The sequence below is a fragment of the Varanus komodoensis genome, unplaced genomic scaffold, assembly GCF_004798865.1.
Source record: "Varanus komodoensis strain SLA01 unplaced genomic scaffold, ASM479886v1 scaffold18_3, whole genome shotgun sequence".
NCBI classification, from domain to species: domain Eukaryota; kingdom Metazoa; phylum Chordata; class Lepidosauria; order Squamata; family Varanidae; genus Varanus; species Varanus komodoensis.
Genome location: NW_025335549.1, coordinates 2298191 through 2313590, shown reverse-complemented (window position 1 = coordinate 2313590; position 15400 = coordinate 2298191). Strand labels below are relative to the sequence as shown.

The following is a 15400-nucleotide window of genomic DNA, read 5'->3' as shown; positions in this document are numbered from 1 at the left end:
CAGATATGGTGAGGGGAGATTGGGGGTCCAACCATCCTAAGGAGAGAGAGCATATCTTGATGGAAGTTGCATGCATGAAATCACACTTTCATACTGGCTTCCCCGGGTAGAAGTGATCCACTCCAAAACAGCATCCATGACACCTAATTTAATGTAAGCACCTTCTCACATGTTTATCCTGATGTATCCTCTGTAAAGGTCCACACCTGCACATTTGTGTGCCAGCTGGAGGCCAGAGGGCAAGAAAGGGTTCAAGCAAGGGGCAGGTAGTCCTGGCACTGAGGGAGCCTTCTGCTCTCCAGCCCACACCTGCTACGCTGGAGAGCAAGCTCTGCACGTCTAAAGCGAGCACTCTCAACCATGGTTGGCTGCCTTACTCGCTGCTTGCTAGCCTACAGACTTTGCCCTGGCCTAGGTCATGCAAGGGAACCACTAGTGAGACCAGTTTGTCACTTTCAAGGCTAAAATACGGGATAATTTTGGGTGAGGTGCTGAGACATGACTTTGGATGACTGGTAAGGAAAACAAACCCTGTTGGAGCATCAATGGGAAGCACTGCCTTTCCGTCCTGCCTCTTCTGCCTGACTTGCCTCATATCTCTTACAAGGTGAGAGACGCGCAAACGGCAAGCTGAACAACGCTAGCTGCACCACCACTTTCACCCCAAGACAGGCAAACGCCCTCCTTCTGCAGGGGCAATCCCCATCACGTCTGCCACAGGCCGGATCTTCAGCTGTCTTTTCTCAAACTGCAGCATGCAAGGAATGGCAGAGCTGTGGTCAGTGAGTAGATCTGAAAAGCCAAGAAAACGAGGGCGCTGCCTCTGGCATTGCAGGAAGCACTTACGGTTCTGTATAGCACAGAAATGTCAAACCAGCACGTCATTTACACTCCAGGGGATGCCCAAAGAAGTGTTTGGATTAGCACCCCTTTACTAGTAAGACTGCCAAGCCCTGGGAGTGGTACATGCCACCAAAGGGAACATCGAGAGCTGGAAAGGAACCCCGAGAAGTACCAGACTGATCACTGATTGGTGACTGAAGCCTAGTTCTTGAGGAAACGAATGGCTAGACAGTTTAAGTAAATGTATGGTCCCTTATTCACTAGCCCAACTGCTGTGAAAAAAAAGAATGAATAGAAAAAGGAGCTGCCAGTGACAACAACTGGAGCTGCCAATGACAACAACCTCTGTGGTCATGTACATTTGGTACTGTCTTGGAAATCTCCTTAGAGATAAGCAGAGGGATTCCCCCTCCCCCACCCCCACCCCACACAAGGCTCCCAACTTTGCCCTTGCTGAACTATCCCAGAAGCAGCCCAAGTGCCTTAGTCTGGTGGCCCATCAGCTGAAGAACGGAACTGGGAGCGCCGGGCACCAGGACCCCAGTCCCTGATGAGAGTTCACAGTTGGCTCTGGGGGACCGACTCCTCTCAGCCTAGGCTACCTCAAGACAACCCATATTTAGGCCTGGAATATCCTGATGGTGAGGGAGGTGCTGGCCCAGTTTGGTCAGGATACCGAGCCAGGCCTCTGAGCTCTGGTTTCTGCCTGAGAGCACAGTGCCTTTTCCTCTCACCTGGTTCTTCCTGCAGGCAGAAGTAGCTAAAGGAACCACAGACCTTCCATCTGAGGACTGTCTATCTTTAACATGCAAGCTGGAAACTCCAGCTTGGCTTTTCGACCCTGGTGAATCTGGAGAGAGGCAGAAACAAGAGGATCCAATGGTGAGCGACAGCACGCGTGCTCTGCTTGTTCTCTGCATACTGGGCTGTGTTTTAATGTGTGACTTTAGAAAAAAATTCGGGCTGCCATGTGGTTGCTGATGTGCTGCCCAGATTGTTCTTGTTTGATGTTACTCTTTGTAAGGGAGCTGAGTTAATTCACTTAATTCAAGAGTTTCTCTCCTTATTTCAGAGCCCTGCAAATCTCCACAGGGGCAACAAAGCAGCTATGCAGAGCTGCACCCCCCTTCTGTTCTTAAAATGTTAATCTGGCAATCAAGTTGCACAGTATCAGATCAAAGCAGCAGAGAGAGCCAGCAAACCAACCCAGCAGCTGCAGCTCGGACAAGGCTGGCCAGCCCTCACACTGTCACACCCTGTGTCCACACGGTGCCCTCCAAGGTCCAGTGAAGTGCAGCAAAGATTGTGCGGTGCATCTTTCAGAAGGCGAGGGCTTTCCATTCCACTGTCCTCTACAGTGTTGTCAAGTGTCTTCTGGCACTCTTCTAGACTGTCCTCAGTTTTGCCAGCAATATTGCTGTTCCCAGCACTGAAAGCAAGCAATGCTTAATCGCCGTAGAACTCGCGAGGAAAAAGTCAAGCTCTGCTGTGGTGTTGTCCGACACATGCAAATGTGTTGTATGTGCTTGACCCATGGAAGACGGGCACACCAGCACCAAACTGCTGCTAACTCAAGACATCCCTGGATTGGTGTGTTTTGTATGATGATGCCCATGTGGAGCTGAACATGCTGCAGTGCAATCCAGCAGTGACAGCATTCTTAAAAGGAAGCGCATCACGGGACAGGCTGGGATGGGCGAAGGGATTCCTGCTGCAGCTCTAACATTGCCTGAAACAGAGGGTGGACTTCTGTCCTCTTTTGCACCTTCCTTCCCAGTCTCAGTATGTTTAATAGGCTCTTCCATCCATCCATCGCCTGGCAAAATGACCTTGCCAAACTCTGGTCCATTTAAACTTTATGGGATTAAAACACAAGCAACTACAATTTGAGAAGGGTGCTTCCCAACTCTAGCTGGACTGTGGCTTGGGAAAGGAACAAACCACCCAAGAGTGCTCTTGTACCCTGCAAACAGCCCCCCAACCCCAAACACCCACACACACCCCCTACCTGATCGCTGCTAACCTTCCACTTACCAGTCTATGAGCAGTTTTCACATCCTGGAAAGCAGCATCAATCCAGTGGGGGCCCAGCAATCAGATGTGTAGGATGTGTGTGTTGGGGACATCAGTGTAATTGTCCCATTTCTCTCGTCCCACAATAAAAGCCAGCAGATCTCAGGCCTGCAGCACGCAGACATGGTTGTGCTTCAGGCCACGTTATTTTTTGACAGAAGCGTTTCTTCAGGACAGCCCTCAAGGCTCATCCACCCATTCAGAGATACTTCCTCAAAGTCCACATCAGATCCCTACCTCAACTACGAGCAAGTCCCCCCCCCCCCCGCAAAGAAAAGCTGACTGTCAGACTCAACCTCTGAAACATCTCAGTACTGCCAGGGCCACACGCTACCAGTGAGATCAACGGTATTCCTTTAAAATGAAGTCCAAGTGGTCTGTACCACCAAGTGCTTGAACACACACACACACGTCCATTAAAAACACGCACACCAAAAACTAAGAAAAAAGAGCCACCTCACAGTTGACTGGCGCTGTCTAGGTTACCCGTCAATGGCACTGAAGCGGGTATGTTATTAAGAGAAGGGTATGACGGAAACTGGTGTATTGTGCTGATGCGTAGTAACCAACTCCTGTTCGTCTATCATTTATCTTTTTCACCAACGACATATGGGTTTGTCTATTCACACTCTCAGCATTCTGTCTGCTCCAACAAACACCCAGCATTTTCTGCTTGGATAAGGAGATTTTTTAGTTACATCCATTATGTGCGTATCAACATTTATGGCACTGAGATAATTGCCCAAGAGCTCAGGGGGATAAAAGCTCCCACTTTATAACATACCCCCTTTAAAAAAAAATCAATATTGATATAAAATAGCTTGATGCACAGCCCCGAACACACAAATCCTTCAATTTGAAATACATTTTTTAAAACTAGCTGGCCAGACTGGGAAACTGGGCTGCAATGCTTGCCAAGGAATGACTGGATGCTTCTCCCCTTACAGAAAGCGGAAAAGGGGATATTGGCAATATTCAATATTAATCATTCCTTAAATAAGCAAGTGGCAGGTCTGTCCAATATAAGGGAGAGCTGTAGAAGGGTGCTACTTTCTCATTTGAACAGATGTAACTATCTTGGTTAGACCACCGAACAAGAAATGAATTGCAACTTACAAACACCTTGACCTCAACACTTTTGTATGGGGAGGAAACTCTCAAGAGGCAGAACAGAAAATGCCTGGATCTCCTTCTCCCTTTCAAATTCCTCCTCTGCTGAGCTTTTGTCCCAGGGGAAAATCCGGAACCCTCCCCCCACCCACCCAAAATTTCATACTTCATTAGCAGATTGAGGAATATTCAGCAAATATTTGCCATCAATCAGAATGGATGCAAATTCTGTTTCTACTTCTGCTCCTCGCAGAGGCTCACTGGTGTTTTCAGCCTCATTTTCAGCACCTCAGCACTCCTGCTATTACATTTTTAGAATCCTAAAGTGACAGCTTTCCTATGCCAGAAAGATTTTTTTTTTTTTTAACCAAGCTGCCCCAGTTCAAAATCAGAGACCAAATTTTGATTCAGAACATTCTTTTGGCAGCCTGCTTCGCCAATACCTCAGCCGGCTCCAACAGTTAATCCGGTGCTCATCTAAACAGAAGAGGCATGGGGTGCTTTTGAGCCAAAGAGTGTTGCTAGCAATATAGGGAAGTTCTCCACCTGCAGAAGCACTACTTTCAGCCATCCACTCTACCCAAAAGGAATGCCATCTGCTCACAGGCTCATTAAGTTTAAAAACTGGACACACCATTCTGTTCTGATTTCTCTTCCTGATGCCATCACAGATATATCTTTATTTAATGGTTGCAGATATTTTAATTGTCATGCGAGTAATGTGAAAAAGCAGAACCTGCTCTCAAGACATTTTGGTGGCGAAGTCCACTGACTTTAACATGGTCCCACTTCACAGGGTGAGGCATTGGGGGGACTTCATCCTGCTATGCCATGGTGTACGCCCCCTTGCAGGCTCCGGGACCTACCTCCTTTCCAGAGAAGCCTTCCAGAGCCACACTCTACTACAAAGGGTGGAACACAAGTAGCAGCACATTTTAACTTAAAGCCTTTATGGCCTGTAAGGAAGCCTTGGGACAGCATTTCAGCCTTTCCGAAGGGGCAAAGATACTACACAGAAGAAATTAGTTGCGAGTTGGTGCTGGGAAATGTGGGGTTCCCAGATTGAGCTGCTGGGTCCAGAAACCTGAAAGACTCTCCCTGAGGGGCTGCCCTGATTTTGCCTTACAAATAACCTTCCTCCTCCACCCTGCAAAGTAAGGCCATCAGCAAAACAAGAGGGGGTGGAATTTTGCCTAATCTAGAAAGCCCGGAGAAAGCATTTGTACAATACAGTATGAATAGCAGTTAGATTTAATTAGCCGTTGCTAGAACCAAAGCCCAGCACCGTGAGAATGAGTTGGTTAAAGAGCCTGGGAGAGAAAACATGAACTGAGTAATCTTTGAAGCTCAATATGGAATGGAAAAAGGCAAGGAGGGATTCAGGTACGAAAGCGCAGATCCCTGCCTATTGTGCACGGCAAGTTTCTAACCACACTTTCCATCGTTAGCACATTTATTACTCAATGAAGTATCTGTAAATGCAATGGAAAGTTGGACAGGGAGGTTCATGCCATTCTTACATCGGATGGTACAGGCCGTTGCTTACGGAACTTGATGCCATATTGAACCAATTAGTCTCCAAGGTGTCACATGTATTTTCCCTGGCCTTCCATTATAGGCCAGTTGAAAAACCCTGCTGCTCTTTGTTTCCAGGATGCCAGAGAGAAGTTTATTGTCCTTTCTGAATTGAACTCATCAGTTGGAAGGGTTAAAAGACAACACCAAATGAAAATTTAGCATTGAAGGGGCTGTCCCTTTGCTGGAGAGAGGCTGTTAATTTCTCCTAGCCCAACACAGAGAGAGAGAGAGAGAGAGAGGGAGGGAGGGAGCCAGCGAGCTTTATATTTGTTTTTCATTCCTGAGCAACAGAGCACTTCCTGGTTGAGTTTAAAAGCTCTGTGACTTCCGCTTTCAGCCCACACAAGCGTGTCACCACCAACGTCAGCAGCAGGAAAACATTAACATAAGCCCTTTGCTAATGCTTTCCTAACATGGAATTTCCTTGTCACTTTTTCTCCTCTCTCCTTCCAACCAGAAGCATCTTTTCCTAAATTGTCCCCCCCCCCCAGTCCCCACAACATATGGAGAACTGAAACAGAGCACTGCCAAAACTGTGAGGATTTTGGCTTGCTTTCCGCTCTTGCCTGCCTCTCGCTTCGTAAGTGCTCTCAAGTGTTGGAGCAAGAGCCTTTGGAAGGCAGGCAGACGCTGCTGCACGCCCCAAGCTATGCCAGCCCAGGTCCTGTACAGTGCGTGGCATGAACACATGAAGCACAGGGACATGTGAAAAGGCGAGCGAGAGAGAAGTCGGGTGGCAACACACCGCGCGCGCGCGCGTGTGTGTAGGCTCCTTGTGAGACACTTGTGCTATTTATGGTAGTATAAAGATTATCTTATCCCTGAAAAGAGTAACTTTCATTTGCCTGTCAAGATTAAGATTTGTTTCCACTTATGCAAGGCATATTTTTCTTCTGAGCATTAAACTCCGCAACAGTTTTCATTCTTTGGTACCAACTGTCACGATACATGTGGAACCGGCTCTTCCAAAAAGCGCCATAAATCGCAGGCAGGCCAGAACAAAATGCCTGGGGGCAGGCAGTCTGCACACAAGCACTCAAGGGGCAGGGAGAAATGCCAAGCACCATCACTTTGTCCTCCTATGGAGAACTCGCTTCCGCATGGCACACCTTGAGATGGGTGGGAAGGTGTTTCTTTAAGGGAAGAGCTGATGCGCAGCTCTTGCAGGCAAGAAGCAGCTGGTCAGTCAGGCAGGTCAAGGCCATTTCAGTGCTCTCTCTCACAGAGGCACCATATGTTCCATCTCTCACATCAGCAGCTTTAGCTTCCAATAATCTTGTTCCAGAAGGGAAGCACAAAGAAAGGGGGAGGAGGAGGGAGGGGGGACATGGGAAAGGCAGGAGGGAATCCATGTTTTGCACTCAGTTTATTTGTTCACATTATGCTTAGGGGCACTAAGTGGAGCATCCATGCATACACATGCGTGTGTGCACACGCGCACCCAGGGGTTCCTTCTACCTTAGCGGGATGCAAGGAACAGCCAAGAGGCCTCCAGGCAGCATAACCATTGGGATTCCCTGATTTGCTGCGTATTTAACGGGCAGAGTCAGCATGGGCAAACAACGGGCCTCGAAGATCTTGGAGGTCAAGTCCTGGCTCGGCCATGAGCTTACTTGCATGGTTTTCAGGTGAAGAGGTGGCTCTGCGTGAAATCAATGAGAGAGGGGACAGCAAAGCCATTTGAAGAGCAGATGTGCTCCAAGTCTCCACTTATCCAGACCTTTGGTTAGCCCACACAACACCTGAGTTAAACAGAGGTTTACTTCTGCCCCCTCGGAGTATTTCTTATATCACGCGAAGCTGACAGACATCACAGATGAGAGACACCTCACTGCATCTCACAGGGCACCTGAAGGCCCATGTGCTTCTCACGGCTCCCTTGCCACAGCCACCTCCAAGAGTCAACAGTGAGTCACACTCAGCAAGTCCCTGTACAGCACGTGAGAATTACATACCACAGCAAGATTCCCTGTGCAGCTGCTTCAAGTGGCTTGATATAAACAGTCGATCGCCACAAGGACCCATCCACTGTACATGAACGGCTCCCCAGAGGATGTGATTTTCAACAGCTTCCACATTGCTACAAGCTACATCCCATGATGTTTCCACCATGACTGCACAACCGCCCTTGGCAAACTTCCAACATGCTTGAGACTCTGGATGAACCTGCCTCTTGAACCTTTTTCTGGAAGAGGGAGAAACGGGCTGGAGCAGGACCCACTGGACAGCCATCTGGGAGGGATGGCTCAGCTCGGTGTCCTGCAACAGCAGGGGGCTGGACCCACTGGCCTTCTGGCCCCTTCCAATTCTACTACTCTGTAATTCTATGCATTCACAAAGGAACAGCTCATGCTGCCGTCCCCATTTTTATATCAGTGCACGACTTGACCAAAAGAAAACACATCTGTTTTACTCAACCGATGCTTCTTGTGAGATACCATCAGGGCACTAACCCCAACACCAGACATTAAAACTTAGTTTACAGTATAACTTGATTTAGAATATGCACACGTACTGAAACATTCTCAGGAGACTAGCCACATAACGGAGCATCAAATTCTATACTTGTTCATAAATGGAAACAAAGTCTTGAAAGTGCACAGTCCTACTCCCAGACCCTCATGGAACCAGTTAGGGATGCTTCAGAATGGCCTTGCAGTTGCAAAGGACAGGGACACATACTGGACTGTCCTTCCCCTTTAACCAGGATTCTGGGTGGTGGTCCATAAAGGGCTTGTGAATCGCCTTCCACCAGCAAGAGTCTCAAATCCACATCCCTTTAGGGCTTACCGGGGCAGTTTCTTCTCCGAGCAAGGGACCTCCAAAATTGACATGCATCAGGAATTAACTGGGGATTACAGAGCTAAACATAGGCACACTTGAGAATTATATAATGGCAAAATGATACATTTTTCTACAAGTTGCTCTAGTTAACTCCCTGCTCATTGAACAGGCCAGGTTTTCAGGCCACAACGAGGCCACTTCAGTGCCCAGACACCCACACATTTGGGGCCAGGGTCCAAAGGAGAGCTCAACAGCTCATACTAAGGGGATGCTGTTGGTTCCAAGCCCCACTCTGAATTTGTTTAACTTCACAGATACCAAACTCAGATACTTTGGGTAAAGAGTTCACAATGTAGTGCAGCCCACTGGCCATGTCAGATGAGGATGATGGGAACAGCAGTCTAACCAGAGAAGTGAAGGCCTAAAAAATAGTGGAGTCACCCCCCCCAACAAAAAAAAATTCTTCTTTTAAAATGGGAATAAACTATGGCTCCCCCACCACAACTTTTCTTATTCTTTTCTAGACTTTCCTATCTCTAAGTTCAACAGCCCTTAAGGCCAGGTTGGGTGAGGTGGCTGCAGTGTGTTTGCAAGACAAAAAGCACCTTATCAAGATGGGTCTCCTGATATATTCAGAATACTATGCTTTTTAGTCTTGTCCCCCACCCTTAGATATGCTAATGGTATCTGCCCTGAAACTTCTTCCTCTTTTGTCCCTTGTCTTGATCCAATCAGCCTCTCCACCCCCAGACACCTCCCCCAAACTGCCTGCTGAGGTGACCCCCTCCCCCCCAAAGCACATACCTGACTATGCTGCAAAAGCCCCTTGTCCAGCACATTTCCTGGTAATCAACTTCTGTTGGCTGCCCATGCATGCATGTTTCCTGCTTGTCTTTTGTATATCAATGTTCTTTTGTACATTGCGCACTGGGGTTCTCCGTCTCTTGACATGGTCGGACTAGAAAGAGAGGCACCCAGCTTCAAATCCTCATTCAGTAAGCTCACGAGGTGACTTGGGCCCAGTCACTGTCTCTCCAGCTTGGCTACCTGGCAGGGTTGTTGCGAGGGTAAAATGATGACAGGGTGGAGTAGGGCTGGAAAGTGAATTGCATTTGCTTCCCTGAGCTCCCTGGAAAAAGTTGACTAAATTCAGTAAATAAATGTAATATTTTTAGGCTGGACATGCACATGGTGGGCATGTCGGGAGCAGAGCCAGCTGGAGCCGGGGGTCAGACTAGATGGCCCAGGAGACCCCTTCTGACTCGCTCTGTTTCTATGTTTTTGATAGTGGGTGTTTTGGTTGGAGACTGTATTGAGTACAATGAAGGCAAGGGGTTTTTTAGTCTTGTGTGAGTGCAAGCCAGGGTGGAGTTTTGCCCAACAGCTTGTGTTCAGCAGTTTTAGGCTAGTTTTGGGCTGAGTGTATTCTGCAGCCCAACGTCCATAGCTCACAGTAATGTACATCACACCCCATTACTGTCAGCAAAGAAAAGACAACAGCAGCTGTTTCCAGAACCTTGGGAAGGAGGGGCCATTACAACCTTAAGCCTGTATTAAGCAGGTATGAGAACAGGGGTTGTTCAGCTTAGAAATGAGTCAAGAAAGGGGAAAAATGATAGAGGGGTTTAAAATAATGTATAGTGTGGAGAAAGTAGAGAAACTTTTCTACCTCTCTCATAACACTTGAACCCCGGGTTCCTTCAATGAAATTGATCGGAAGGTTTAGGACAGAGAAAAGGAAACATTTCTTCACACAGTACAAAGTTAAACCATAGGATTCCCTGACACAAGAAGTGGTGATAGCCATCCATTTGGATGGCTTTAAAAGAGGCTCAGACAGGTTCACAAGGATGATTCTAATCCAGAGTGTGGAACTGGATGGGCGTTTGGTCTGATCCAGCATGGGTTGACTTATGTTCTCACATGGGATGGGAGGATGATCTACCAAAGTTTCCATCCCTTGGTTAATTTGGGCAAACAAAGCTGGAACCCATGTAAACCTCAGGGTTTGCCCTGGGTGTGTGAAGTAGCAACACAGCAGTCAGTATCCCCTGGTCAAATGCAGAATGACCTTGATTCCCAGGGTATAAGTACAATCCACTGCTCCACAGCAGAGCTTGAAGCCTTCGAATCAGAGAACAGAAGGGCTGGAAGGGGCCGAGGACACCACCCTACACCATCCCCCTCAGATGGCTGCCCAGTTTCTTTTCGAATGCCTCCAGTGAGAGAGCCCACCACCTCTCCAGGCAGCTGGTCCCACTGAAGGTCTTCCTTGTGCCCAGGCTGTGCCTGGGGTACTACAGTACAAGTTCATTGTTCCATGTCCTAAACTCTGGGATGAGTGAGAGGTCTTTTCCTCCTGCTTTGTGACAGCCTTTGAGGTACCTGTACAGTGAGACCATGCCACTTTGTAGTCTTCTTTTCTCAAGGCCAGAGAGGCCCAAATTCTTTCAGCCTCTTTTCATAATACTTAGTTTCCAGGCCCTGTATAATTTTTGCTGCCCTCCTCAGAACTCTCTCCAGATTCTCAGCATCCTTTTTAAACCTGAGTGCCCAAAACTGAATGCTGTATTCCAGGTGAGGTCTGACTAGCGCAAAGTAGAGCGAATGAATACTTATCTTTTTCTGAGAAGGGAGAACCTCTCTTAAGGCATCCAAAAATAGTGTTTGCCTTCTTTGTGGCTGCATCACATTGCTGGCTTGTGCTTAGCCTTTTGTCTACAACAGTTGCAAGGTCTTTTTTTCCTTCTCAGTGCTGTGGATCCTCAGGAAAGCCTGCCCCAACCTGGATCCTCTGAGATGTTTGGGACGAGAGCCCCTCTTACCAGGAACACCAGCCACAATGGCTAGGGCTTATGGACTTGTAGTCCAGTCTAGCACTCTACGAGTAAGTGAAAGGCTGCCCCAAAGAGGAAGGCCAGGATCGCTTCTGATCATCCCAGAGTGCAGGACATGGAATGACAGGCTCAAGTCACAGGCAGCCAGATTCTGGCTGAACATCAGGAAGAACTTCCTGGCTGTTCAAGTAGTATGACAATGGAACCTATGACTTAGGGAGCTCTCCCACACTGGAGGCATTCAAGGCGCAACTGGCAAGCCATCTGAGAGGGATGGTTTAATCTGGAGTCTTGTGCTAAGCGACCCCTCTTGCTCCCTTCCACCTCTACTATTCTATGACAGGTAGGTGGAGGTCCAGAACACAGCTTTGGTTGTCCTTGCCTTCCCCTCCTGTCCCCATCTCAATTGTTCTTTGTGCTGTTCACCTGTAACAGACATCACCTGTGAACAGCACCATACATGTTGCTGCTGCATCAGATCATGGCATGGTCAACGCTCTTCATTTTGTACATCCAGCACTGCTTGGGTACCACCAAAAGGAGGAGAGCAGAAACAGGGGCTTCCAAAGGGCAGGTATGCAAACAAGCCCCGCACTTGACCACCCCGGCCTAAGCTCGCTGCAGATCCTGCAGACACAGCAGCAGGAAGCAGCATCCTGGGGCATCTATTCCTCTCCACCCTTGTAGACTTTAGACACAAGGAACACCAAAACATACGGTGCTTCCCGGCAGCGGTTGTGCCTCTCCTCTCTCGGGAAAGCAGAGAGGGTAGCATCCCTGTAGACCCAGAAAGACTCTCCCCTTATTTTTCCACTGCTGAAGAAGAGAAGAGGAATGGGGGTGGGTGGGAAACGTAGCCTTCCCCCTCCACGGTTTTGTAAATCGCGAAGGGGAGACAAGGAGCTGATCAGGCTAAATGGCAACAGAGACTCCCCTGCAACCTATTAATCTCCTGTTACAAACGCCAGGATCTTTTGCAGACCCTGTGCCCCCTCCCCTCCCCTCTTCCCAGCTTCAGCCTGCTGGGAGGAGAATGAGAGAGAGAAAGCAGCTTTTAAATTTATTATTCCAGGAAGGAGTGCGCTGAAAAGAAAGCACTAGCTGCTTTCTTCCAGGGGGAGCACCCTTCCTTCTCCCCCCACCTTAATCACCCTGGTTACAGAACCACCACCCTCAAGCGCACACGCACGCACACACACACACGCACGCACGCAGCCTTCCACCCCCTCCCTTCAGTACACCCATAACAAAAGCACTGCTGTAGTACAGCCGGGGACCAGAAGCCCCAAGCGCAGCCGAAGGCCGCCGAGGAGCGCCGCCTGCGCTCCACGGGTCCGCGCGGGGAGGGGACGTCCCAGCGAGCAGGGTGGCGAGCAAATTTAGAGCGGGGCCCGAGGGCAGCAGTGGGGGCAGAGAGCTCCTCGTCGTTAATCAGGCCAGCAGAGCGGCAGCCGCCTCCTCCTCCTCCCTGGGTTAACCAAGGGAGACAGCTGGAAAAGCCCAGTCAACAACCAGCCGCTTGTTTACCCGGTAAAGAGGCTCCTTCCACCTCGCCTCTTAATCACAGGGTGAGAAATCAAAATACCTTTTTTTTAAAGTCGTGAGTCAGCACTGGCGGATTTAAAAAAGGAGAAGAAGGAAGCCCAGCAAGGCAGAACGCACGACAAGGCGAGCGGGAGGGAGGGAGAGAGAGAAAGAGACTGACTGACTGCCAGAGTTCGGACTAAGTCGGGTCGGGAAAGCTGGGCGCGAGCTTTGCGGTCACACACAACTCTGGGCTTGGCCGGGAGGTTTCTTTGGGTGGGATACATTTTACGGCAGTCCCCCCCCCCCAGAGAGAGAGAGAGAGAGCGAGCGAGCGAGCGCGCTTTGTCAAGCTAGTGCTCATCAGGCCATCTATTATTAATACAATTCCATTAAGGCGCATTACAGTTTGGCGAGTAGAGGCGGGAGGGGAGGTCCCTGTCCCAAGGTGGCTTTCAGAACGAATTTTGACAAAAGCAGGAGCGGGAGAAGCAATCCATATTTCTGAGCATGCTGCTCCCCCTCACTTTCGGGGCGGGGGAGAACTTTGTCCACATTTCCTTTAAGGGGAGGACACCCCCCCTTCCTAGGCACCCATCATCAGGTGTTTCTTCAGCATTGCTCTACAAGAGCCTCCCCTCCCTCTTTTTCATGCTTGCCTGCCTGATCTAAATTTAAAGACCACCCCCCTCCCAGTAATTAGGCTAAAACAAACCTTCCTGAATGGTTCTGTTTACAGAGGGATACCACAAATGCTTCTAGGACACAGAGCATTGGGCACTTTCTAATCCTATTAAATCTTCAGTGCAGTCAGCATTTAATCTAGGATATTAAACAAAAAAAAAAAATCAGGCAACTGCGCCTTCCTTCCCCGTCTTGATTCCGACACGCATTTATCACTCCGAAACGAGAATCCTAGTTACGTGTTTCAATCCTCCATCGTTACAGCAAAAGTACCGTTCCGGACGCGTCTCCGCCAATTTTTTCCAAGGAGCATCGCGGGGCGGGGGGCGGGGAGAGAGTTTGCCTCCATTTGCAAGCTGGGCGTCAAGAAGGGGGGGGGGGGGGGGGGGGGGGGCTGGGAGGGCGGAATCGATGTGTAGGTCGAGCACTGTGTTTGTCCAAGGAACAAAACTATTCCGGGATTGTGGCGGACGAGCAGGCAGCCGGGAGAACGAAACCTGGGCGCGTGCGCGCATCTCCCCCGTCCTCCCCCTGCAGCGGCAGCTGCTTCCCAGCCAGACACACAGAGAAGGGGCAGCACTTTGTCTGCCTGCCTTAAAACCGATCTTCTCCCACAAGCACGCCAGCCTGTCCTACCCCCCCCCGCCCCAGCTCCTTTCTTCCTCCCTCCCTCCCTCGCTAAGAAGCAGCCGCACGACGGCAAGATCTCACCTCCGTCTACCACCATTTTAAGCACACACGCCAGAGAAAGAACGAGCGAGCGAGCGAGCGAGCGGGGCAGCCCGGGAGCAGGAGGCTGACCCCTCCAGCACCGCACACGAGGCTCCCGCGGCGAACAACAGGGAGGCACCCCGGGCGCGCAGCGGCTGGAAGTCCCCGCCGTCCACATGAGGCGCCCCCCGCCCCGCTCAGCCCCGGCTGCGCTCAGCTGCACCGTCAAACTCAGCCCAGAGCGGACCGCGGGGACGAGGGGCAGCCCATCCCATCCAGCAACTTCATCCCGCGGCCAGGCTCCCGGGGAAGCCCGCGCCGAGCCGCCCCCTGCCCGCTCTGGCGAGCCCGGCACTTTTCCCCCTCCGGCGGACTTCGCGACTTACCGGAATATGAGGCTCCATGCGTGGTGCTTCTACCCGCGCGGAAACCAGAAGCATCTTGGACTGGCGACGCACCAGCTTTTTACATCCAGTTTGACGGTCTTGGACAAAACGCGGCGGCCCGCGAGCCCCGGGCGAGCTCCGGAGCCCGGTGTTCTCTCCCCGCCGCCCTGCCCTCCTTTTAGGTTCCCGACAAGTTCATCCTGGCGTTGCAGTTTGCTAATGATTCACTGTCTGTCTCAATTCGCGCACTACATTTTCTCCAGCCCACAGTTTCCTCGCTCGGAAGGTGGAGTTTGCGGGCTTTAAGTTACTGATAGGGCATATCTAACTGCTGTGTCACTCGGAGAGGAGGAGACACACGCGCGCGCGCGCGCGTGCGCGCGCACAGACATATATACGGGCGCACACGCTTCCACTCTCGCTCGCTCGCTCGCTCCTCGCACACACAGCCAAACTCCGGCCTTAAAGGGGAAGGAGCACATCCTTGCGCCACCTTAGGAGATAAAAGGAACGAAACCCGGAGAGTCTCTTCACGGCCCCTTTAACGCGCAGAGAGCCGATTAACCTGGATGGGAGGGCCGCTACTGAGTTTCGCAAAGAGTTCCCTCCTCCTCCTCCTCCTCCTCCTCGTGTGGGTGCGCGCGCGCCTGCCTGGGGGAAACTTGCCGTCTTCCTGTGCTTTCCCACTAGCAGCGCGGCTCGCCGAGATTGCACGGGCGTCGCTTTCCTGGGCATCCCAGCCGAGCAGCCCTCCCCCGCGGGCGCGGGCAGAGGGGAAACTTCCTCGCGCGCCGAAAGGCGCAGGAACCGGTCCCCCCACCCCCAAAGTGGCTACTTCATCGCCGAAGGATGCAAGACCAGCCCGCCCGC

The 15400-nt window shown here is 50.6% G+C and overlaps 1 protein-coding gene across 1 annotated transcript in view; it reads right to left on the bottom strand.

Moving 5' to 3' along the window:
• The window catches only part of MAMLD1 (mastermind like domain containing 1), a 102931-nt gene extending 88150 nt beyond the window's left edge, over window positions 1-14781 (bottom strand). The window contains exon 1 of the mRNA XM_044427152.1: window positions 14531-14781. Within this exon, the coding sequence (XP_044283087.1) occupies window positions 14531-14584 (54 nt within the window). The 5' untranslated portion in view covers window positions 14585-14781. The remainder of the gene's footprint in view (window positions 1-14530) is intronic.
• Window positions 14782-15400: the final 619 nt, after the last annotated feature.